This window comes from Amblyomma americanum, chromosome 5 (genome assembly GCF_052857255.1).
Source record: "Amblyomma americanum isolate KBUSLIRL-KWMA chromosome 5, ASM5285725v1, whole genome shotgun sequence".
In the NCBI taxonomy this organism is placed as follows: domain Eukaryota; kingdom Metazoa; phylum Arthropoda; class Arachnida; order Ixodida; family Ixodidae; genus Amblyomma; species Amblyomma americanum.
The window spans coordinates 172,385,337-172,410,447 of NC_135501.1; the positions used below are offsets into that span (position 1 = coordinate 172,385,337).

The 25,111-nt window shown below is 45.9% G+C and overlaps 1 protein-coding gene across 1 annotated transcript in view; it reads left to right on the forward strand.

Annotated features, from left to right (window-relative positions):
* Positions 1-22,090, forward strand: part of LOC144134349 (uncharacterized) — a gene marked incomplete at its 3' end in the record, with an annotated part of 103,856 nt that extends 81,766 nt beyond the window's left edge. The window contains exons 4-7 of the mRNA XM_077667280.1: positions 16,697-17,047; positions 19,565-19,903; positions 21,488-21,739; positions 22,002-22,090. Of these exons, the coding sequence (XP_077523406.1) occupies positions 16,697-17,047; positions 19,565-19,903; positions 21,488-21,739; positions 22,002-22,090 (1,031 nt within the window). The remainder of the gene's footprint in view (positions 1-16,696; positions 17,048-19,564; positions 19,904-21,487; positions 21,740-22,001) is intronic.
* Between the last annotated feature and the right edge of the window lie 3,021 nt (positions 22,091-25,111).

Genomic DNA, 25,111 nt, shown 5'->3' on the forward strand with positions numbered 1-25,111 from the left:
CGGAAAAATTCGTACCATCAGTGACACTTGAGAACCATGTTTCTGAAAAAGCCAAGAAATCAAAGGAACACTGTAGTTGTGAGAGGTATGTACTGACGTCATCTTGTTTGTTCCTCAGACTCTGTGTATTTAAATGAAAAAAAGAAAGCCCCTTTTCAAGAAAACACTTGTTACTTTTCACCAGATCATCGAACGAAGTTGTCGTGTGGTACGCCATCTTGATTTTTTGAAATCAAAATACCTGTCGTCACTGATCGAAACAATTTTGCTCAGGTCATTTTCGGTTGCAATCCTGATAGCACTTGCTTTTGCTTGTTTTCTTACAAACACTTTACCCTCAGAAGTCCACACGAATTTGTAGTCATTTTCCTTTGCCCTTATCTTCGCCAGCCATAGCAATCGCCTGTTCATTGCTGTCAAGTTTTCATAGAAGCTGATGTTGGTCAACTTTTCTTGGGCGCACTTGCGTGCTTCAAACTATTTGCGCCTGAGGGCTCGGTTGGAAAACCTTACAATCACCACAGGCCTTCTGTCCTTTCTGGGGGGCAAACGATGCACATGTTCAACGTTGCTATCGGATAAATCAGGGAGCTCCAATTTTCGGGCAATCTTGTTAATTTCAGCTATGAAGTCTTCATTTTCTCTCAGCTCATTGTAATTGTAATGGAAATTGAAATTGAAATTGAAATTGAAATTGAAAGTTAAATTGAAATTGAAAGTTAAATTGAAAGTAAATTGAAATTGAAATTGAAAGTTAAATTGAAATTGAAAGTTAAATTGAAATTGAAAGTTAACTTGAAATTGAAATTGAAATTGAAATTGAAAGTTAAATTGAAATTGAAATTGAAAGTTAAATTGAAATTGAAATTGAAAGTTAAAGTTAAAGTTAAAGTTAAATTGAAGGTAAATTGAAAGTTAAATTGAAAGTTAAATTGAAGGTAAATTGAAAGTTAAATTGAAAGTTAAATTGAAAGTTAAATTGAGAGTTAAATTGAAGTTAAATTGAAGTTAAATTGAAGTTAAATTGAAGTTAAATTGAAAGTTAAATTTAAATTTAAATTTAAATTTAAATTGAAAGTTAAATTTAAATTTAAATTTAAATTTAAATTTAAATTGAAATTGAAATTGAAATTGAAATTGAAATTTTTTTGTTTATTTCTATTTTGGGCAACATACAGGTATTGCCCACAAGGAGGTGCTAAACCTCCTGACTGGGTCTTGTCCTCGCTTGGGTACAGCAGCAGGAGCGGTATTGCATTACACAAAAAAAAAAAGGTTGTCCTTGCCATCACTTACACAACACACGCATCATAAACAGTTCTTGTAAATATATACAGATAATAAAATAATAATACACACTAAATCATACAAAAATAATACAGAAATGCAATACATTAGGGTTGTTCGAACCGACATAATATTACATCAAACGGAACCAGAAGTAAGCATTTGGTCGTCTAGGACACAACGTTAAACAAAAAGAAAGACGAACAGATGCGTTTAAAACCCCTTGGCGTAGAACTATTTTTAGCTGCATCTATTACAAACGGATGAGAATTACACATCAACAGGATTTGGTGCTCAATTGATTGTGTTCTGTAGTTAGTACGAGGCCTATTTACCACAACAGAAGTCTGACGCAAGCTGTAACCAGTAGATCTATTTTGGTACGTGTTAAAAAAATTAATGTAATTTGATTTTATTTCGTTATAAATAAACACACATATTTTGAGTTCATACATGGTTTTCACAGGGATCATTCGAGACTGTGTATTTGCCGAGCAACTATTTGTGTTGTTTCCTGCAGGTAAAAGAAACCGAGCTGCACGCGACAGCAGGGCTGATATTTTTTCTAAGTCAGTTTTGTTACAAGTACCCCAGATAAGAAGACAATAACTGATGCGAGAATGGATAAGTGAGAAATAAAACTGTCTTTTCAGCGAGCAAGGTATACGATCTCGAAGCCGGGAAAGCATACCAATAGCTCTCGCTATCTTGACACGGGTGTGGTCTATGTGGTCGCTCCAGCCTAGGCTGTGATGGAATTTAACTCCTAGAAAGGAATGGGAGCTGACACGCTCAAGGTAGCAAGAGCCGTAACGAAGCTTAAAATCGTAATCAATTGGCTTGTTTTTTGCACAAAAAAGCATAAATTTAGTTTTTTTCTCGTTGAGTTCAAGACTATTTAAGTTTAGCCATACACTAAGATTTAATACCCACGTGTTAGCAGTGTTTTCAAGTTCTTTAAGATTTGTTCCAGAGAAGAATACATTCGTAACGTCTGCATATAATACTATATCATCAGTTTGAGGACTGTCTTATCCTTGTGTTTTATGCGCTTGAAAAGGTCATTCGTAATGCATTCTTTTCTTGCTTTCTTGTGCCGAACAATTGTTGTGAGTGGGAAAGCAGCATCGTAACCAATTTTTAATTCGGACATAAAAATATCGTAGGATACAGATGGATCGGGTTCCTTACTTATGTTCGCCCAGTTCAAGTTTTCAACAAGTGAATGAAAGGTCTTTTTACCGCCGTCATTGATGATACGGATAGTATTATTTGTGCACTGTGTACGCGTGGCGATCGGTAATGCTACAAAAATTGGTAGATGATCGCTGAATCCTGAACAAAGTACACCGGAGCAACTAGCAGACTTAGAAAAATCTGTGAAACATAAGTCGATCAGCGTACTTGTATTCGATGTGACTCTCGTAGGCTGTTCAATGACGTTCTCACAACCATTTTGAAGCATAATTTCAAGAAGTTGAACTTCAGCAGGGTTATTAGAGTTAAGATCGATATTAAAATCACCTATGATCACTATATGCCTCTTCCGGGAATTGACAAAATCCATGAGTGATTCAATGTAGTTTAAAAAGATTGACAGCGTGCCCTGGGGTGGTCGGTAAATGCATACGATGGCAATGTTTTTGCACATGATGGCAACAGTTTCAAAGTCGTCACACATGCAAGTAAAGTCGCCTATGGTATCATAGTGAAAACAGTCGCGGATAAATAGGGACACCCCTCCACCACGTTTTTGCTCACGATAAACTGAAACGTGACTGTACCCGGAAAAATTCGTAACATCAGTGAGACTTGAGAACCATGTTTCTGAAAAAGCCAAGAAATCAAAGGAACACTGTAGTTGTGAGAGGTATGTACCGACGTCATCTTGTTTGTTCCTCAGACTCTGTGTATTTAAATGAAAAAAAGAAAGCCCCTTTTCAAGAAAACACTTGTTACTTTTCACCAGATCATCGAACGAAGTTGTCGTGTGGTACGCCATCTTGATTTTTTGAAATCAAAATACCTGTCGTCACTGATCTAAACAATTTTGCTCAGGTCATTTTCGGTTGCAATCCTGATAGCACTTGCTTTTGCTTGTTTTCTTACAAACACTTTACCCTCAGAAGTCCACACGAAATTGTAGTCATTTTCCTTTGCCCTTATCTTCGCCAGCCATAGCAATCGCCTGTTCATTGCTGTCAAGTATTCATAGAAGCTGATGTTGGTCAACTTTTCTTGGGCGCACTTGCGTGCTTCGAACTATTTGCGCCTGAGGGCTCGGTTGGAAAACCTTACAATCACCACAGGCCTTCTGTCCTTTCTGGGGGGCAAACGATGCACATGTTCAACGTTGCTATCGGATAAATCAGGAGCTCCAATTTTCGGGCAATCTTGTTAATTTCAGCCATGAAGTCTTCATTTTCTCTCAGCTCATTGTAAGTGTAAGTGTAAGTGTAAGTGTAAGTGTAAGTGTAAGTGTAAGTGTAAGTGTAAGTGTAAGTGTAAGTGTAAGTGTAAGTGTAAGTGTAAGTGTAAGTGTAAGTGTAAGTGTAAGTGTAAGTGTAAGTGTAAGTGTAAGTGTAAGTGTAAGTGTAAGTGTAAGTGTAAGTGTAAGTGTAAGTGTAAGTGTAAGTGTAAGTGTAAGTGTAAGTGTAAGTGTAAGTGTAAGTGTAAGTGTAAGTGTAAGTGTAAGTGTAAGTGTAAGTGTAAGTGTAAGTGTAAGTGTAAGTGTAAGTGTAAGTGTAAGTGTAAGTGTAAGTGTAAGTGTAAGTGTAAGTGTAAGTGTAAGTGTAAGTGTAAGTGTAAGTGTAAGTGTAAGTGTAAGTGTAAGTGTAAGTGTAAGTGTAAGTGTAAGTGTAAGTGTAAGTGTAAGTGTAAGTGTAAGTGTAAGTGTAAGTGTAAGTGTAAGTGTAAGTGTAAGTGTAAGTGTAAGTGTAAGTGTAAGTGTAAGTGTAAGTGTAAGTGTAAGTGTAAGTGTAAGTGTAAGTGTAAGTGTAAGTGTAAGTGTAAGTGTAAGTGTAAGTGTAAGTGTAAGTGTAAGTGTAAGTGTAAGTAAGACAAACACATGACTTCTCTTTTTGTTTCTGGACACTGCGCCGAAAAGTGACCCGGCTTCTGGCACGTATAACACACGCGCGCTTGCCTCCTCTCGAACCGCTTTCTGCGTTCGGCTTCGGCTGCCGCCGTCTCCTTACGTTCGGTCGGACTGCTTTCACTCGCATCCGCACTACGCGTGTCCCCCCATGCTCTCATGGGTGTGAACTTCGGCCTCTCAGACTTGGAGCCAAATTCACCCTTTTGACCGTCCTTAGCTCCGCGAGCCCGACGCGTCACAAACTCCTCGGCTAGCTCGGCGGCTTTAGCCACTGTACTAACGTCTGGCCTATCCAAGACCAAGTACCGCACGTTCTCAGGTAACCGACTATAAAACTGTTCCAGCCCGAAACACTGCAGAATTTTCTCGTGGTCACCAAACGCTTTCTCTTCTTTGAGCCACTCCTGCATGTTTGACATAAGCCTGTAGGCAAACTCTGTATATGACTCACTTCTGCCTTTTTCGTTTTCCCGAAACTTCCGACGGAACGCCTCCGCTGACAGCCTGTACTTTTTTAGCAGACTCGATTTCACTTGGTCGAAATCCTCTGCCTCCTCTCTCTTCAAGCGAGCGACTACGTCGGCCGCCTCGCCGGGTAACAAAGTGAGCAAGCGCTGTGGCCACGTTTCCCGAGAGAACCCCTGCTTCTCGCACGTTCGCTCAAAGTTAACCAGGAACAAACCAATGTCCTCTCCAAGCTTAAACGGCCGCATCAGGTCAGTCATTTTGAACGATACCCGTTCTCCTGCACCGTGTGCCTGACTTCCATTACGAGCGCGTTCCATCTCTACCTCGAGACGCTTCATTTCTAAAGCGTGGTCGCGCTCTTCTTTCTCTTTTTGCTCTTTACGTTCGCGCTCCTCTTTTTGCTCTTTACGTTCGCGCTCGTCTTCCTCTTTTTCTTTTTGTTCTTTACGTTCGCGCTCGTCTTTCTCTTTTTGTTCTTTACGTTCGCGCTCGTCTTTTTGCTCCCTCTCCTCAATTGTCTCAAGGCATTCCGACAGCTCGTCATCCTCAGCCTCCAACTCAAGAATAGCCCTTAGCAGTTCTGGTTTTCTGAGTTTGTCTGAGACATCCAGACCCAACTCTCTTACAAGCTCCAGCAATTTCGGTTTGCGCAACGACTTCAAATCCATGGCTGCTCCGAATGCTGCTTTCTCTACTGCCTACTATTGTCTTGCCGCAAACTAACCCGGCAGCAACGACAACACAATTACCAGCTCTGTTTCTGACACTAACAAAAGCCTGGCAAAACTCACAAGAAGAAAGTCCCGCACTCACCAAACCTCGCAGCCAAGAATTCAGCGCAGTCGTTCCGCTGCAGGCAACCAGTCATCACACAGGGCTCGTTGCACTGCTCCCGGATGGTCGTTGTGCTGCTCAGCATACAGTTAACCGCATATCTTCGCTGCTGGCCTCCGTTGTCGGGATCTCACCGCTGGCACCAGTTGTTGCAAAAGGGTTGCAAGCCCCAAGGGTAGCGTTGGCCTGGCGGCCTGGGGCAAAGCTGGAAACATCCGAAGGTCCCGGCAAAGGATGAGTCGACTGGCAACAGAACAACTAGTTTATTCTGGCATCGCAAAAGAGCAGCCGGTCAGGGCGACCACGTTACTCGAAAGAAGAAATCGGAGTCTCTCGTCGGCGTCCGGGGCAGCTCCCTTTATACCCACGGAGTCGAGGGCAAGAAGGAACGGCTTGGGAAGAGGCGTCCGATGCGGCGACGCTTGAACATGTTCTGACGTGACGTGCGCGCCCGCCGGGCCGGCGCCGGTCAGACCTCCTCGTCTCCCAGTTGGGGAGCTCCTCTCCCCGGCTGCCGCGCTTTGACAAGCGTGGGCACCAACATGCACACACACACACACGCACGCACGACGACACGTGGCACTGAAACCTGCCTGGACGCGCTTGGCGGGAGGCGTTGCGGCAGCGATGAACGGGCCCAAAATGACCGCCACTTTGAACGAAGCCCCGGCGTCCGTTGCATCCGCGCCGGCTATACCGCGCGTTGTAGGCGAAACGTAACAGTGGGGCCCCGGACTAGGGGCTCCAACCCTGCCGCAAGAGCCACAGACCACTTCAAAAGATGTGAAGAGTGTCTCTACACCGAGACGCACCCATATATTTTTATGATTAAAGTTATTACTACTACTACTTAACTATGTTGGACATGACTCCCCCTAACATTCAATTTATGAACTTGCCTGGCTCAGATTTAACATTAGAGGTAGCACAAATGACGGCGCTATTTATAAACGCCTTTGTTTCCACCAAATTTTGTTTTATATATGCATCGTGTTTTTATGCACCGGCAGTAACATTGTTTTTATCACACCATATTTCATTTGGGAGAAAAAAGTATTGTAAGGAATTTAGCTATTCACTCACCAACCCAACATTTTGTGCTTTGCAAATTTGTTGCCGGCTGCTTTGGCCACCTTATATGGACAGCGCATGTGACCGCAAAGCAGCCACAACGAACGCAAGTTTTTTTCAGTAGCATTTCCCAGTTCGCAGCACGAGCTTTCCTTGTGATTGCATACAAAGCTAAATGTGTAAAGAAAGAAAAAAAATGCCTAGAACGGCCACCTCTTTAGCTCATAAACAAACTTCAAGCGACAAGTTAAATTTTTTTGCGAAACACATGCAGATCAAACTAAACTGAAAGGGAAGACTTTATTAGCACGAAGCCTAACAGTTCAATTCGGTTTATGGTGTATGGGGGTTTATCGTCCCAAACCGACTCGGGCTGTAAGGAACGCCACAGTGAAGGACTCGGGAAATTTCGACCACCTGGGGTTCTTTAACGTGCACTGACATCGCACAGTACACAGGCCTCTAGAAATTCGCCTCAATCGAAATTCGACCGCCGCGGCCGGGTCAGCACCCGCGTCTTACGGGTGAGCAGCCGACCACAATAACCACTTAGCCACCGCGGTGGCTGTTTCGCTCCGTCTGAGGGTGAGCTGCGTAATATATTTTCATAAAGTTTTCCTCGTGACAAATCGTTTCTTCAGTTGTACTTCTGAATTAAACTTCAAAATATATTCGGTTTCCAGATTCCAACTGAGAGCCCCCTTTTTATATCAGTCGCACCTGTAATGGTGTAGACGCCTGCACGAAGCCGCTACACTGCACAAAGCAGGGAATTCTTGGATCCGGAAAGCTCGAAATGGTGCTCTAGACACAGGTACTGCAGCCAGTCCTGTACAGGGATGGGGGGAGGGGGGGGGGGGTAAAAGGCTCATAAAACTGTGGCGCAGCCCTTCGAGTCGCTCGCTATGGCGGTCAAGTGTGTGTCCCTCTCACGACCAACAGGTCGTAAACCGTGCGTTGAGTGGCACTGCACCATAGAATGAGAAGGAAGGAATAATGGGTGAAGCGTCTTTTCAGCAGGAGGAAATTGCCGCGAAGCATGAGCCAGAGCTGTACACATTACTGTCACGAACACTCCAGAAAGGCTATCGGGGTTGCTCGTATTTTTGTGTTGTTTTCTTTATTTGGCTATAAAGTGGACAGGTATATTATGGTAAGCCATCCAGATTGGCCTACATGTTCTTACAGATAGACTAAACTTTACTGTCTAACGAATAAGGTGATCTACCCACCCCCTGACACGCAGGTCAGGGAGCGGGTGCCGCCACCTCAGACGCAGGCTGGGAGGCCTTGAGTCCCAGCAGCCTCTTCAGCAGGACGAGCAGGAGCTGGAGCTCAGGGGGAGGGGACACTGTGTGTGTGTGTGCGTGTGCGTGTGCGTGTGCGTGTGTGTGTGTGTGTGTGCGTGCGTGTGTGCGTGTGCGCGTGTGCGTGTGCGTGTGCGCGTGTGTGCGCGTGCGCGCGCGCGTGTGTGTGTGTGTGTGCATGTGTGTGCGCGCGCGCGCACGCACGCACGCACGCACGCCCCCCCCCCCCCCCCCCGAGAGAGTACGGGCATTCCCATATTATGTGGTCGAGGGTCCCTCTCGCGCCACAAAGATTGCATTTATCGCTCCTGGCCTCGGGTAACATGTGGTTCGCATTAACGTAAAAGTTTGCAGTCGCCTCCACGTGACTGCTTGTCTGTTGTCCAATTTCTGGTCTGGCGGGGGCACCAGTCTGCGCTCCAATCTATCATGATGCGTGGTCTCCCCATATTTTAGCATGCGCTCTCCGCTCCCTCGGTCATCGAGGGGCCCTGTAGCAGCTCGGCGGTAGAGATCTCGAGCCAGCTCGTGGGCCGCTTCGTTGCCGGGGACGGCTTCGTGCGCCAGAGTTCAAATTATGTGACTTTTCCTATCCAACTTTCTCTGGCCTAGGATTCTGGCCGCTAACCTCAAGATGTGGCGCAGGCTGCGTGACTTTAATGATTACTCCACGGCATTTATAAGTTGGTCGGAAAAATTTAAAGTGCCGAGCAAGCAGTGTATTTGGACGATAACATGAGGTTGTTTTGTATTCATTGCTTGCTTACTAGCACTCAATTGGTTTCTTTTTACGGTGAGATGAGTGGCTAGCTTGTTAAGTGTTCCGTTCCCGAGTAGAAACCTGTGACGAGTGATATGCAGCTAGAATTTTTTTTAATTAACTATCTATTTTGAAACTTCTGACTGCAACGTCGTTCACGTCCACTGTAGCCGCAGTGAACTACGAGTGCAGGACGTCGCTTCTCTGCATTTTAGTGGTCCTGCAGTTCGTATTTTTAGTCTCCACTGAAAATAGTGTCATTTTTGGTAACCAGTAAAACTGCACTGCATTCATTGAAATAAAGCTTTTATTAAATGGTACAGGTGAACGCTACCGCACTTTCATAGAGGCGAAATGAAAAAAAACACCCAAGTGTTGGATCATGTCCGCGCGTGTGTGATGTCCGCGATATGCCCAGTTGGTGGGAACTAGTATGGAAGCCTTCACGGTAGTGTCTCTCTTTTAGCATATACGGGACATTAAATAACACACATCATGCCACAAAATGCAACACGCTGTTTCTCTTGAAGCGAAAACCTTCACTACACCAGCTTTTCGAGCTGTCAGTGGCGCCGCAAGTTTGACCTTGCATATAGCTAGAGGTCAAACCATGAGCATAACTGGTGGTAGTCCGGTTCGACGCATGAAAATGGATGGATGGATGGGTGGATGGATGGATGGATGGATGGATGGATGGATGAATGGATGGACGGACGGACGGACGGACGGACGGACGGACGGACGGACGGACGGACGGACGGACGGACGGACGGACGGACGGACGGATGGATGGGTGGGTGGGTGGATGGACGGACGGACGGACGGATGGATGGATGGGTGGGTGGGTGGATGGATGAATGGGTGGGTGGGTGGGTGAGTGGGTGGGTGGGTGGACGGATGGACGGATGGACGGGTGGGTGGATGGATGGATGGATGGATGGATGGATGGGTGGACGGACGGACGGACGGACGGACGGATGGATGGATGGATGGGTGGATGGATGGATGGATGGATGGATGGATGGATGGATGGATGGATGGACGGACGGACGGACGGACGGACGGGCGGGTGGGTGGGTGGGCGGGTGGATGGATGGATGGGCGGACAGACGGACGGGCGGACAAATGGATGGGTGGATACGGCTGAGCCCTTTAAATCGGGCGGTGGCGCAAGCCACCAAGCCATGACATGAAATTTTACTCTTCTCATGGTTTTAGCCGCCAATCAGATACCCTTCGCTTGGTTAATTCTACTCGCTTAAAATCTACTTTCCCTTCACTGTCCTTAAACCCCAATGCCTTGGATAAATCAGCCCCGCTGCTTTCCACTGTAGGGTGAAGCCCTTTACAGAAAAGTATCCAGTGTTCAGCCGTTTCCTCCTCCTCTCCGCACGCAACGCACAACGTGTCTATCTCGTGGTACCTGACTATATGTCTTAGTCCGCAAAACTCCCGTCCTGGCCTCAAACAACGAAGAGCTTCCCCTACAATTATCATAGATATTTTCTTTGGAAATTTCCTGCTGAAAAATCTTGTATGTTCCCAGTGCTGATTTCGTCAGCATCCCTGTTTTCCGCAGATCTCTCTGTGTTTCTTCAAATTTTTCTTAACTGATAATTGCTGATTTGCCCGCTACTGCTGTCCAGATACTTGCTTGTCAATTTTCTAGTTCGCTTTCTCCATTCCGTATCAACATTCCTTATATACAGGTACCTGAAAACTTTCCTAGCCCACTGCTTTTCCCCCATTTTTCTTAATCGCTCCTCAAATCCTATCTTGCTGCTAGCTTCTCTGATCTCGAACGACGCCCATCCCATATCACCCTGTACCCCCTGATTTGGTGTATTGCCATGTGCTCCCAAAGATAGCCTCCTTACGCCACGTTCTTTAATTTCTAACCTTGCTTGAACGTCTGATCTCAAGCACAGCACCGCATTACCGAAAGTCAGGCTAAAAACCATTACCCCTTTCCAGATCCCTCTTACCACTTCATACCTATTGTAATTCTATTTTTCACGAAAGCTGCATTCCTACTAACTTTATTCATTACATATTTTCCATGCTCTTTCAGATACTCAACACCGTTATTTATCCACACCCCAAGATACTTGTACTCATCCTCTACTTCTAGCATGAACTCCTGTATTCTATGCTCGCCGACCTCATCATTAAATATCATGACTGCAGATTTTTTCTTACTAAACTTAAAACCTAATCTGTCTCCCTCTGTAACACATATGTCTATCAACTTCTGTATATATTCCTTGTTGTCAGCCATTAGCACTATATCATCGGCGTATGTTAGACCCGGCAATGAATTTTTAATCAATTATCCTTGCTTGAAAAAAGAAAGGTTGAAGCATAGTCTGCTCCTCCTCTCTAGCTTGGTCTCCAACCCTTGCTGGTCTCCAACCCTTGCTGGTACAACATGAACAACAAAGGAGACAGAGGACATCCTTGCCTAAGCCCCCGGCTGTATCTCTACCGGCTCTGATACGTTTTTTTTTCATTTTATAAGCACTCTGGTACCTTTATATATATCTTTTAAAAGATTAATTACTCCAACTTCCACATCCAATGTGCCCAGTATGTCCCACAAATACTCCTAATAACACTGTCATAGGCTCGATAATATCCAGAAATGCTAGCCATAGGGGGCTGTGTTCCTTTTCAGCAATCTCTATACACTGCGTCAATGAAAACAGATTGTCCTCCAACCTCCTTTGTTTCCGGAACCCATTTTGTAGCTCCCCCAGCACCCCCTCGTTCTCCACCCAAGCCTGCAATCTGTCCTTTATAATCTGCATCACCACTCTGTACACCACAGATGTCATTGTTATGGGACGGTACTTACGTCAGCTTTGTCCCCCTTTCCCTTATATCTCATGTTCATTCTACTTAATCGCCATTCATCGGGGACTTTCCCATCCACGATCATTTTATTCACTACCTGTATTAATTCTTGCTTGGATTTTGGTCCTAGCATCTTTATAAACATAATCGGAATACCATCTGGTCCTGTTGACGTGCCACTAGGAACCTTTTTCTCTGCCCTTTCCCACTCTCTTCGCTCAAGTGAAGCTATTGCAGAAACCGGTCTATTCTCCTTCGATAAATTATGGGCGTCAGCTAAAGCAGCGACACCAGCGGCTGTTACACCAACTATCTCGACTTTGACCTTGATTTTTGGTCAAGCGGGAAAGCGTCTGCCGGCATCGCACGAAAATAAAAATTAGTTTTGGGGGAAAGGAAATGGCGCTACGCGCTACGCGCCTCTCAATAAATAAGGAGCCTAGTGTTATTAGTTAAGAATTTAAGTATTCAATTTTAGTTAACCAGCCTACTAGTCAGCACATCCTAACTGTATTCTGATACGCTACACCACTGACAATACTATGTCGAAGAAAGCTTTCTTCTCACTAAAAAAATAAATAAATTTCAGAATATCTTAGGTGAACCACCCGGTACTTGCAGCCTATTTCAATTAATGAGCTAAAATGTGAATTTCGCGCATCTACTCTGGACATTTTTTAGCTGGTGCAATTTAAACCACAGTTTTTACTACCTATAGCACTGCCTCAAGGATTTAAAAAGGTTACGATGTGGCTACAGTACAGAAATTTCAGGAAAATGTGTCTACGAACCTTGAAACTGAAAGGAAGCTTGGATATCCTTATTGGGCCATTAGTAAAGAAGCTAATTTACACCTGTGTTATTCAATTAAGTCCCGCGCATCATACCGCTCATGTTACTACTGAGTCTGTTTTGAAAAGTTTCGGCCTGCATGAAATGAAAGCGACTAACGCATTCTTATGTTCTGACAATCCTTGACCATACTATTAAGTTTCTTAACGTTACCCGGATGAATACTCAAACGGCGCGACAATCGGCTCACGTGTTTATTGCTTTCAATATAAATTGACTTCAACAGAACAATCCGACAGCTTTCCGTATAGGCTTTTGCCTTCCACCTGCACCAATTTCCCCCCAGGGCGAAAAATGTACGAATCCTATTTGCCGACAGTAGTTCACTCTTACAACCTGGAGTAGCATGCCAGGCCAACAATCAGGCAGAATTCTCCGGTTTCATTAAAGTCTCTCCTCCTCCTCCACTTACAAAGTTAATGGGCACCTGCACTGCTCTGGAGTCGAAATAAAAGGCATTAAGGCCAGGCGCGCTAGAGAGCACATATTCATTCGCTTTGTCGTGGCACCAAGATTATTGATTCTCGCAACCAGATGACAAAACCTGCCGACAATTGTTGAATCGTTCTATTCCTTATCCGGTACACAAAAGCACCAATTACAGAAATATGGGACTGTAGAAAAGCGGATTAAAATATAAACGTCTTCAACAAAGACAGCTTCTTTTGTAACGAGCTCTAGCAGCAGTGCCAAAATATCTGCTTTTGTCGCAGCAAAGGGAAAAAATATGGGAAAAGAAACCAGTGCGTCTAAGCGGCACTCTTTCGTCTATAACAAAGGCTAAGAGGCTGGTGTTACGTTTCGTCTACGACGAGCGGTATAGCCGGCGCGGATGCAACGGACGCCGGGGCTTCGTTCAAAGTGGCGGTCATTTTGGGCCCGTTCAGTGCTGCCGTAACGCCTCCCGCCAAGCGCGTCCAGGCAGGTTTCAATGCCACGTGTCGTCGTGTGTGCGTGTGTGTGTGTGTGTGCATGTTGGTGCCCACGCTTGTCAAAGCGCGGCAGCCGGGGAGAGGAGCTCCCCAACTGGGAGGCGAGGAGGTCTGACCGGCGCCGGCCCGGCGGACGCGCACGTCACGTCTGAACATGTCAGAGCGTCGCCGTATCGGGCGCCTCATCCCAAGCCGTTCCTTCTTGCCCTCGACTCCGAGGGTATAAAAAGGAGCTGCCCCGGACGCCAAGGGAGACTTCGATTCCTTACTCCGATATCGCGGCTCCCCTGACGGATGCTCTAAGAAAAACAGAGCCCCAAACAGTCGTCTGGAGCGAGACAAAGGAAAGAGCTTTTAGCGCCTTAAAGAGCGCCCTAACAAGCCAGCCTGTGCTACGATCGCCAGACTACACAAAAGGGTTCGTTGTTCAGTGCGATGCTAGTGAGCGAGGCATGGGCGTTGTAATGTGCCAAAGGGACAATGGAGAAGTGGAACACCCCGTCCTGTATGCTAGTCGTAAGCTGACCTGTCGTGAGCAGGCGTACAGCGCCACCGAGAAAGAGTGTGCGTGTCTCGTGTGGGCCGTTCAGAAATTGTCATGCTACCTAGCCGGCTCGAGGTTTATCATTGAGACGGATCACTGCCCTCTCCAATGGCTGCAGACCATCTCTCCCAAAAATGGCCGCCTCCTGCGCTGGAGCCTCGCTTTGCAACAATATTCCTTTGAGGCTCGTTACAAAAAGGGGGGTCTCAACGGTAACGCCGATGGCTTAAGTCGAAGCCCCTAACTTGGGAATCCGCCTCAAAGTTGTTTGTTAGTGATGTTTTCTTCCTGAGGCAGGATTTTTAACATATTGCTTTTGTTTAGTGTTTCAAAGTGATTATGTGCTTTCTAGTGCAATTTTCCAATTTGTGGACGCGTTCTGAGTGCTGCTTGACTACTGTAAGGAACTAGGCAGTAGTATAAAAGGGGAAAGAGCCTGGCAGAGCTTAGTGAGGGTTGTCTCGCGCTTGCTGACTGAGCGGTTGCGTTTCGGCGTAGTTCTAACGCTTGCTGGGAACGAGCACAAAAATGGCAACTCTCCCGAAGTGACTTTGCAGTGTCCTGTGTGATCCTGAACCTGAGAACGAGGCCTTCTCTGTGCGCTGCGCTCAAGCAACGTCGAGGGACGACCGGTTTCGATTACGAGCATCTTCGAGCGACATCCCTATGGACAGCGGATGCAGTCCCCTGACCATCGGGATCTCCTTCTCCCGGCGGGGCGGTCTGTTACGTTTCGTCTACGACGCGCGGTATAGCCGGCGCGGATGCAACGGACGCCGGTGCTTCGTTCAAAGTGGCGGTCATTTTGGGCCCGTTCAGTGCTGCCGTAACGCCTCCCGCCAAGCGCGTCCAGGCAGGTTTCAATGCCACGTGTCGTCGTGTGTGCGTGTGTGTGTGTGTGCATGTTGGTGCCCACGCTTGTCAAAGCGCGGCAGCCGGGGAGAGGAGCTCCCCAACTGGGAGGCGAGGAGGTCTGACCGGCGCCGGCCCGGCGGACGCGCCCGTCACGTCTGTACATGTCTGTGCGTCGCCGTCTCGTGCGACTCATCCCAAGCCGTTCCTTCTTGCCCTCTACTCCGAGGGTATAAAAAGGAGCTGCCCCGGACGGCAAGGGAGACTTCGATTCCTTCCTTCGAGTAACGTGGTCGCCCTGACCGGCTGCTCTTTTGGCGATGCCAGAATAAACAAGTTGTTCTGTTGCCAGTCGACTCATCCTTTGCCGGGACCTTCGGATGTTTCCAGCTTTGCCCCAGGCCGCCAGGCCAACGCTACCCTTGGGGCTTGCAACCCATTTGCAACACTGGCTATTGTGCGTGATACTAATGGCCAATTTTTTTTTCCTTAGCTATACAAAAAATTCTGTGGGTGTAGTTTTTTTATTTTGTGGTTGTGTTTATGTAGCTTTCTGTCTGCTTTCAACGCGACGAATCTTTAGCAGCACTTTTTCTCGCTATTTGGAAGACATCAAGAGAAGGAATGAAAAAAAAGGGCGGTGTTCTGCCGCCATCCTTTGTTCCCCGGGGAGTGTAATGGAGCTGCAAGGCTACGCAACGACACTTCTCGTCGCGAACGGGAGAAAGGCACAATGAAAAAATTCTTCGTTTGGGCAGATTAATGTAGCCTAAATCTCAAAGCTGTTTTACTTGCTACAACGCCCACGCATCGTTAATAAAAAAAATCATTTGCCCAATTCCTAATTAAATATCATTGCGTAGTCTTAGCTTCTTATCTTCTAAAGAACCTTTGCCTACCACTGCTTCTCTTATCCGGTCTTCGTTGTCATGGCACTATTGAGATATGTAAGAGGTTCTGAACTAAGCCGGTGAAGCCAACATTTCTGTGTCAGTAGCTGTTGAAGTTTATATCGTAACTTCGATTCCACGCCATATCAGTGCTATGAACAGTTGCCGTGATAACTGACTCACCCCTGCTCCAGCCGCACGTTTTACGTAAAACTTTATGACCGGCAAATGCTCGTTACATGTGTAAGAGACTAACATAACGTACATACATAATTTGTCAATGCAGTCAGTACTTTGTTATCGAGAAGTGTTTGATCCGCTGTGATAGAAACAATTTTAAATTTTTATTTGGATATGTAAGCTACGAAAAAATTTAGCTCAGTATCTCAAAAGCGTGAATAGCATACCTCTAATCGAGTTTAATTGTTTCCACTCGTTAACTATTGCGAAGTGCAAATACACACGCATTCGGGCACAATCATTCCTTGGGCGCAGTCTGCACACGCCAGAACTCGCCTATGAAAACGAAACTTGCAGGCGAAAGAAATGCCTCGAAACTCAATTAGCGATAGCCCACTCTGTTATGGAAAGAAAATAAGAGGGTACAGCTTAATATGCAGAGAGATAGAAACGTGAATTAGGACTCAAGAAGAGATTAATGGCATGACAATGGAAGCTGTCAACATGGGTGGGAGTGCAATGCAGCGAAAAGATGGCCGATGGCCTCTTGGGGTAATAGGCTGGACTCCAAAGGAAGGAAAACACAGACGGTAAAAGTGGGTTACCTACGTTCAGGTGAAGATATGAGACTAAGATGTTTATTGGTGTAATAAGAAGACACTAGCGTGGGGGAGGAATTAATGGGTAGTGTGAGGATGGGCGTTTGTCCTGCAGCCGGTGCGATCCGCGTGACGGTGATGATTGTGATGGAGGTGATGATGATATGCAGGCGTGCTGGGTGTGGTGGTCACCGAGGTACGCCTCCTGTCCGACAGCAACAAGACGCAGTACGTGCTGCAAGGGGAAGGGGCCACGCTGCTCTGCTTCTTCGTGCTGTCTCCCACCGAGGACCTCCGCCGCGTGCTCTGGTTCAAGGACGGCGCCGAGGTGTACGTGTGGCGCAAGGGGCGCCGGCCGCTGGCGCGAAACCTGTTCGACAAGCGAGTCGACCTGAGCAACCGCTCTCCCTCCTTCATCACCATCCTCAGCGCCGACATGGCCATGCAGGGAAACTACACGTGCAGGGTGGAGACGGACGCCGGTGCTTCCGAAAACGACTTCTTCCTCACCGTTATCGTCGGTGAGTGATTGTACGTGTCGCTGCGTGCGCTCAATTCGATAGCACAGCGTCTTCCTCGCATTCCAGTAGACCGGAACATAGTGAAAAAAAAAGCACGAGGACTTATCAGTGAAATCGGAAAGCATAGTGATCTTTGCACTAACACCAATATTATTTTCGACCATGGCACAGCTCAAGCAGCAGTTTAGTAGTGTACAACTGCCATGCGTGATGAGAGAAGCACATTCGTTCAGGTGCATATTTTGCACGTGGCTAACTATTGTGACTGCGCCGAATTTAACCAGCGAATTTCGACAGCTCTCGCCGAGAAGGTCAGTGAGTGTAGGCTAATCAGGCGTTCCGTACTGGTTGGAGAACTGCCATTCATGCGCCAATTATGTGGCCCAGGTTATGGGAAGCTAGTTTTCTAATTGGCTGCATGCGCAAGAGGCTGACGGAGAAAGACAAATGAAGCCTTGAATCGGTTTTGTACTCTGAGACCTTTCTACTGTGTTCCGGTATCATTCGTGCTCAAATTTTGTGTTGGATGTCATGTCCAGTTTAGCTTAATGAGTTCCCGAGTACGTTCGTGAGGTTTATCTCAACGTAATATGCATAATTTTCGCCTCTTCCATTTGTGATTGGAAGCTAAATACGAGCTAAAAATTAAGAATAAAAATGTACGTGGTGTCTGAGCTAGCTTTAGCCAGGGTTTAAAAATATGCCTAGGGACTCTAAGACGACGCGACCAAATGCATGTTTCTGGCTATCGTATGGAGCAAGTCACACAGATTTTCGTATTCTGCTTAATTGCACATATAGCCGAGATTATATAAGCAACTTCGCAAGCAACGAACTTAGGAAAAATTTCTAATAGAAAAGTTGTAGAACGGCCCGCAAATTGTTGGACTGAACAGTTTCTAACTATTCATCTTTTACGTAGTACTTCTTTCCTCTCACTGCAAATGCCCGCGAAATAAAAAAATACCACCTGACAAGCCCGCTATCGCGCCGCAATGGCAGTGCCGCAGTGCTCTCAAACGTTCCTCCTGCAAACAAACGAATAATTTAGCCGTGTGTGCTGTCGCTTAAAAGGTGACTGGGCAGAGACGCAGGCGCTGGCGGTGCGATTTGCGCCAGCGCAACCGATAAGGGCTGTGTCTGGTAGTCGCTGTGATGCCCGCCGCGCGGGAACCATACTGCTGGCGCAAATGGTGGATGCATTTGTATATGATTACTCCTTATCGCTGCCACCTCCTCGGTGCCGCGATTAGAGCCACTGGAAACTTTTTCTACAGTCTATACGCGATACAGTGCATGCTCCACCTGTCACTGTCGCTACGAAGCCAATTTGCCGCAGCCAGCAGTAGTCGGGAGAAGAATTCGGGGGGAGAGGGGGGGGAGAAGGGCATTTTATGGGCGCTGCTTTGAAGAGTCAGCGCTCCTTTCCATTTGACTCCGTAATTATTAGCTTCTGACTAGTTCTAAACTCGGCAAAGATCACATTTCCCCACTGAATAAAACTGACGCTGAAGATTTCATAACCTTTATGCCCTGAGGCAATAAACATCGCTTGAAAAAAAAAGACCCTAGACCGTACTGAATGCCGAAATAACAGATGGTGATGGTTTAAGGGCGTTGATCGTCAGTGCGCAAAAGCCGATGAGGCGAAGACTACCGATCTAACAAACTGAAGGCAAAGAAATTAATCACCATCATCATCATCATCATCATCGTCATAATCATTATAAAAGGCTACTTTTAATGTTTGTAGAGTCATTTTCAGCTTAAAAGTAGTCGGTTTCTTTGCTACTGCAACCATTTGAGGGCATGGACGATGAACGAACTGGGAAACATCTTAGAGATCCTAAAGAATCCTGAGTTTCAGGGCGGAGCTCAAAAATTATTGATTGGAAGCAGTAGTATTATGTGGGCGCACGTGAACGAAGGCGGCCGAACGCGCGTCTAAGGTCGAAGAAGCAAGACAGTAGAACGCCGCCCTAAATACCTAGTGCAGACCGATTCGAAGACTGCACTAGTAGAATCCATGACTTGCCCTGGTATATGCTGCAACGATCGTGCTTATGACTGGAGGTCGGTACCTACCCTCAGCGACTAAATAGGCCTCAAAATTTGTGACCTTTTTGCTAAAAAAAGCGTATATATTTTCGTGCAGCCTTTTTTGAGCACCTTGATGCAAAGAAAAAGTCAAATAATAAAAAAAAGCTGAGCCAAGTGGTAAACGCGCGTGAGCATAGACTGCATGTAAGTTTTTCAGTTTTTATCCGTGCCAGTGATTGTAGACTTCCCATTCCTCTTTACTCTGCCCCTTCTCTCCGGTAGGTGATTTTTATTGTTAATTCATAGACCCTCCTGCAAATTTCAAACTAGAACTCAGCACCTCTGTGTTGAACGAAGGGGGAACAATGCAATGCCCTTGAAAAAAATATTAGCGCCCTAATATATATTATATTGCTAGGCCTTGGTATGGACTGTTTAGAAATAAGAGCGTGCATTTTGTAGCTATTCTCACCAAAGTCCCTCTCCGCCCTTACGCTGCCGACTCTTGCAAGGAAGGCAGCTGGACGACCTTCTCTGACCGCGTCTCGTGCACAGAAGCCGTGGAGCTGGACTGCAGAGGGATGTTCCCCAAGCCTTCGCCAGCGTGCGACGTGTACAATGATCAAACCGGGGTGTACCTTAACACGATGCCCTTCGACAGTGTCCGGGTAGCGGCCAACTCTACCTACGACGTTCGACTGCAGCGCGTCTTCCAAGTTCGCGACTGGCTGTCTTACCGGAACTTGACCTTTCGCTGCCACGTCATTGTCCTGGGCACGGACTGGCGCACCGGCATCTCCCACAAACTGTTCGGAGGTGGGTGGTTTTTTTAGCACGGAGAAGTGGTTGTACTCACTCACAAATAAGGGGCTTACTGCAGTGCAAATAATGTTGTTGCTGCCAGCTTTGTAAAAGTACGAGGACCGTATCATATGATTTGAATTTATCTATGTCCCACGGCGCATGATCCACAGTATCGATTTTGGTGACTGTCGTTAGTTGTGGGGACTGTGTTCTATCACCATACGGTAGCCCTTGTCAGAGGCGTTCAATTCGGGGTTGCCAGCACACTTTCTTCGTATGCATGTCAGTAGCCGAGCAGGCAGCATGGACAGGACAACATTGCTCTTGTAGAAAGAAGGTGTGAGCTTTTTGGAGATTTTTCGGCTACTTGTGGAAGCGTGTGGCGAATAGGCAGCATCCAGAAGTGCCGTCTCCTACTGGGCGGAAGGCTAGCAGCCCTGGCTTGCACCCGCGCAATGTTGGGGGCATGTCACCCAGCGCTGCCTTTGTCGATTACTATGCTGCCCGCTCGGCTACTGTCATGAACATGAAGAAACTGCGCTGGCAGCCACAAAATGAATGCCTCCGACTAGTGCTACAGTGTTGTAGTAGAACACAGTCCCCACTACTAATGACAGGTGCAACGAATGATACGGTGGACCATGCGCTGTGGGAGACACAAAAGTTCGTCTTCATAGTACGATCTTCGTAGCAGCTTTTCGCCGTGCTGTGTATTCATTTACCGTTTTATGCAGGCCCGTTTTAATGATAGGAAGGAGAATTTAGGAAGATAACATGGGGCTCAATGAGGCCCGATGTCACATACTAGCGCGGAATAATCACATAATCGCTTGAGCCTAAAGGAAATGGTTAAGTCAGTATTTGCCCATGCCATCAAAGGCTAACGCGAGCTTCGGATTTCTCCGGGGCGTTAACGAATAATAATGCGCTAGCATCAATAGCGGTTAGCAGTTTGCTCAGAAGAGGGCCGGTAACTGCAACAGTGCGGTGATGGTGTTCTCAAAACGTATGTTTGTTTTTGAAGAATAGTAGGAACGTGAGGAACTATACAGTAAAAATTTCAATCAGTCAATAACTTTATGCTCTTGAAAGAGAAGAGACAAGAACAAAGGTCGACAGCCTGAGAGGGATCCTTTCTGCTTTCCGGGCATCGCAGTACGGCAGAAAATGACACGCTGAAATTCAAAATTTGACTAAAGATAACTAGCTTCTACAAAACGCATTAAAAATTCTTGCTGGACAATATTCATAAAGCAGCGTGCTTTACCATCTCAGGCATACCGCCATGTTATCAGAGCCCCCTTCAGAGCCTCTTTTAATTGCGAAATGGGCCGGCGATGTCACCTCTAGTATTTTGTTTTTGGTCTTTTCCAACTTATAAATGCTCCGTTTTCGATTGGAGTGGTATTCTGCGATTAATGCTTGGTACTTTAGCGACACAGGCCAACTTCTTCTCTGCTCAGTGTCCCTCTACTAGAGAGCACTATACAGCTCTTCAACAGGCAGTACGCTTCCCAAGTACTGGCGGATGGTTCCGTCAGCACAAAACTGTCGAAGGCTGTCAGTATCTAGCTTAAACTTGGCTTGCTTGCGCAGATGCCGGATGCTCGCCGGAGCCGCCAGAGATCGTCAACGGCTACTACAACGTGAGTGGCGAGGAGACGTGTTGGCGGACGCCGGCCGATGGATCTGTGGCGCGTTACCACTGCCTCGAAGGTTACGAGCTGCGGGGACCACGGGAGCTGGTGTGCCGTAGTGGCACCTGGGTGGCGCCACCTCCGTTAGTGACGTTTTCCGGGAAGAGACCGGCTATCGCAGCGACGGCAACTTTCAAAACCATCATCTGCGGTGAGTGCATCTGCAAAGAAATGTTTAGTATTTGTGAACCAAATGATGCCTGAGAAAATAATACAAACATTTAAGAGCGAATATGATAGATACGCGAATTTTCAAGCCGTGCTTTTATCACCATATCATGAAAATAAATGATACTTCAGGAAATGAAGTTAATTTGTGTTTGCGTCTGCATATTTTGGAGAAAAATCATGCATGCCTATTCAAGGAATGTTCTATTATAATAAGTTCAGTGGTTTATTTGCCTTTGTTTCAGCATTAAACAGCCAAGCTGAAGTAGAATGGAATCGTCTGCTGACTGGAATTATGACAACGCTGAATTTACTGCTCTCTCTCTATCTGACGCTATACTCGTCGTAGCAGCTGCTAACGACGAAAGAAGCCTTATGAATGTGCAGATGATTGCCTCCAATAATTGTAAGGTGAGAGACCCAGCTTTCTTGATCGCACTTTTTATTATGTTGCTTCAACTTATTGTAAAGAGGATCGACACTAAGAAATGCGTGAAGCGCCTCATCATTGTAAATTGTTACAAATATTTATTAGATCCTGCTAATGTCTCAGTACCGATGACGTACGGATAAGTGCCGTAGTTTAATCTATTCTAAACGCTGCGCTGAAAATCAAAGAAACGAATTTCTGTTCGTTTGCGAACGAGTGTAGTTAGTGGCACTAAAATAAGATTCATGTTTGCATAAAGGCCGCTCAGAAGCCTTGAGACCTCTGCGTTTTCTAATATAGAATCTATAAAAAAGGGTCTATATATATATGCGCTCTTTTTTTTCTTTCTGCCTTCTTTCTAGGGACCAGTCGTCTGGCATGACATCGCGGTTTTCACTTATACGAAGGGAGGACTTGGAAAATATACACACGGGCAACACATAACTCATGTTGGTTGGCTGGAGGGTCAGCGGGGCCATGACGTCACAAATGGCCGGCCTCAACAAAGTTTGCTGCTGTGTTTAGGTATCTTTTACGTCATAGTATTTGTTTCATGTTCCAGAAGTTCCTCATCAGGTATAATAGTAATTACGGTATTTATAATAATAACAATATTTTTATTTCTTATTCGCGATATATGCTACTTTATTAATGCAAGCGTATCAAAGTGATTGTTGTCGCTAAGTGAAGTCTCTCACCCATGTAAGACCGACGTAGAGTAGAAGTTCACTGCTACAATTCCACGACGCGCAGCTGACTATATTTTCATTTGGAACAGAAAATGTTGCAAGTTAATTGGCAAAACGACAAAACTCGCCTACTTCTTCCCCTTCTTCCACCCCATCACTATGAAATGAATAGATCGAAAGGTAAAACTAATAAAACGAAGGCCTAAAGTCGGCCAAAATATTGATATCTGGCCTGCTACTCTGCACCGTGGAAGGGGAGGAGGAGTAGAAAGAGGGTCGTGATGAGTGCCGATGTGGTGAGAAGAAAGATGAGAGTATGTGCACGCATATCTGATGGCATCACAACCGCGAGTCGAGGCCTCTGTCACTCAAAAAAACAACAACGAAAGGCCCGTATTGCCTGGGGTGCTTGCCAACTCTGCGGCCAAGTTCCCAGCAGTTAAGTCCTCCGAGAGTGGCCTGCTGTCAAAACGCTTCAAGGAAGCGACCAACGTTAGTCTTTGGCGCGCATAAACTGGACATACCACTAGCACATGCTCCGCACTCTCAGGTATGCTACAAGTGGAACATTTCCGGCGTGTCCGCTCTTCCAATTAAGTACTTTTATGTTAAATCGAAGCAACAGCTTTGTTACTGGGACCTCTCTGTATACGTGGTTAAAGAGGTTAAAAATGCACGGGATTGCCAACATATAGGGGCTAAAGTTTTTCTCAGTTTTTACCTGGGACAATACTGATAACATACTTCGGTATTTCTTTCCCTTCTGCTGCCTTTTTTCAGTTCTTGCTTGGTGGTGGTGGTGGTTTTGGGAAGGATGACTCGTCCACGTCATGCATAGAGGTTTACGTAGTGTGTACAACCTGCAAGACGGATCTTCGTATTGCCTTTGAATTTCGTCTCGGAGGCTTGAAGAAAATCTACAGAGAACACGGTGGAAACTGGACAGACGGGAAGAGCCTTACGTGCTCCTGAAGACAAAAAGCCGCGTGCAAGACACAGTTTTCCGCTATATGTATAGTAAAAGCGTTTCGTAATTTTATGCACCAGTTGTATTCTGTATTTTTCGTGATGTGGACGGTGAAGTACCTTAAACCATTACTTATGCTTTATGGGATCCGTAGCTCCCCTATCGCAACACCCCCATACCCATCGTTTTTTACTTTAGACCTTTATCCAACGGCGGGCCTACATTCATTCAGTAATACTACAAGTTCAAAGCAGACGGTGTCTCAAAGGTGGAAGCTGCCCCATGGAGTTGCTTACCGAGATGTTTTATCTCGAATATAAACTCGAGCAGAAGCTAGCTGCTCAAGGCAACAATGATATGTTGAGAGCTAGTGGAATAGACATAACCTTGGCAGGGTAAAGGCTTTTGCCCAAAGAGAACTTTGAGCTTAACAACACCTTCAGCCCATCATCGAAGCAGCAGCTGTCGGAGAACGTGTTCGAGAGTCGAGGTAAGTGTTGTGTTGTTTTTGTGTCCCACCTATCAGCGTGTCTACTTTCACAAGAGTACAATTTGAATAGTTTCTTTCGTATTCGCATGTAACTTACCAAGTTATTCTGGAGTGGACGAAGGTGAGTTATGCAGTGGATTGAAGCTGGGTGTGCTTGGGGTGACATAAAGGTAATACGTGGTCGGCCTTGCTGGCTCATGACTGCTTTTGCTGTCACCATCAGCAAAGGGTAACAAGTACTTGGCAGTGGTCTTGCTAGCGTACTCGTAAAATGCCACTGCCAAGAAACCTCATAGGCTATCGGTCTTCATAGAATAGTCGAAGCATAGTTATATGCCTGGGCAATACATAGTGTTTCACTTCAGACTTTATACAACTTTAAAAATAGGCCTTTTGAGTTAGAAGAGCGTTTCTTTAACATATCATTGCCATTGGTGTAGTACATCAGAATACGGCTAAGACGTGCCAACTAAAAGGCTGGTTCACTAATATTGAATAGGTAAGTTTTTATTTGTTACTGTTAGGCTCCTTAATTATTGACAGGTGCGTAGTCCACCGTTAAGTAATATCCACATCTATTTTTACAATTTCGAAAGCGCGGTTACCCTCGGCATGTATACATAAAGAAATCGGGCTGCAAATGTTCCCGATAAATACTAGAAAAATTAATTACATGGTTTCGCCAGGAATTTCTTCGAATAATGCATCAAAAGCACATCAGAAACGTGGCAACAGGTGTTTAGTTCAGAAAATGGGCGGCAAAATTTCAGTGCCCACTC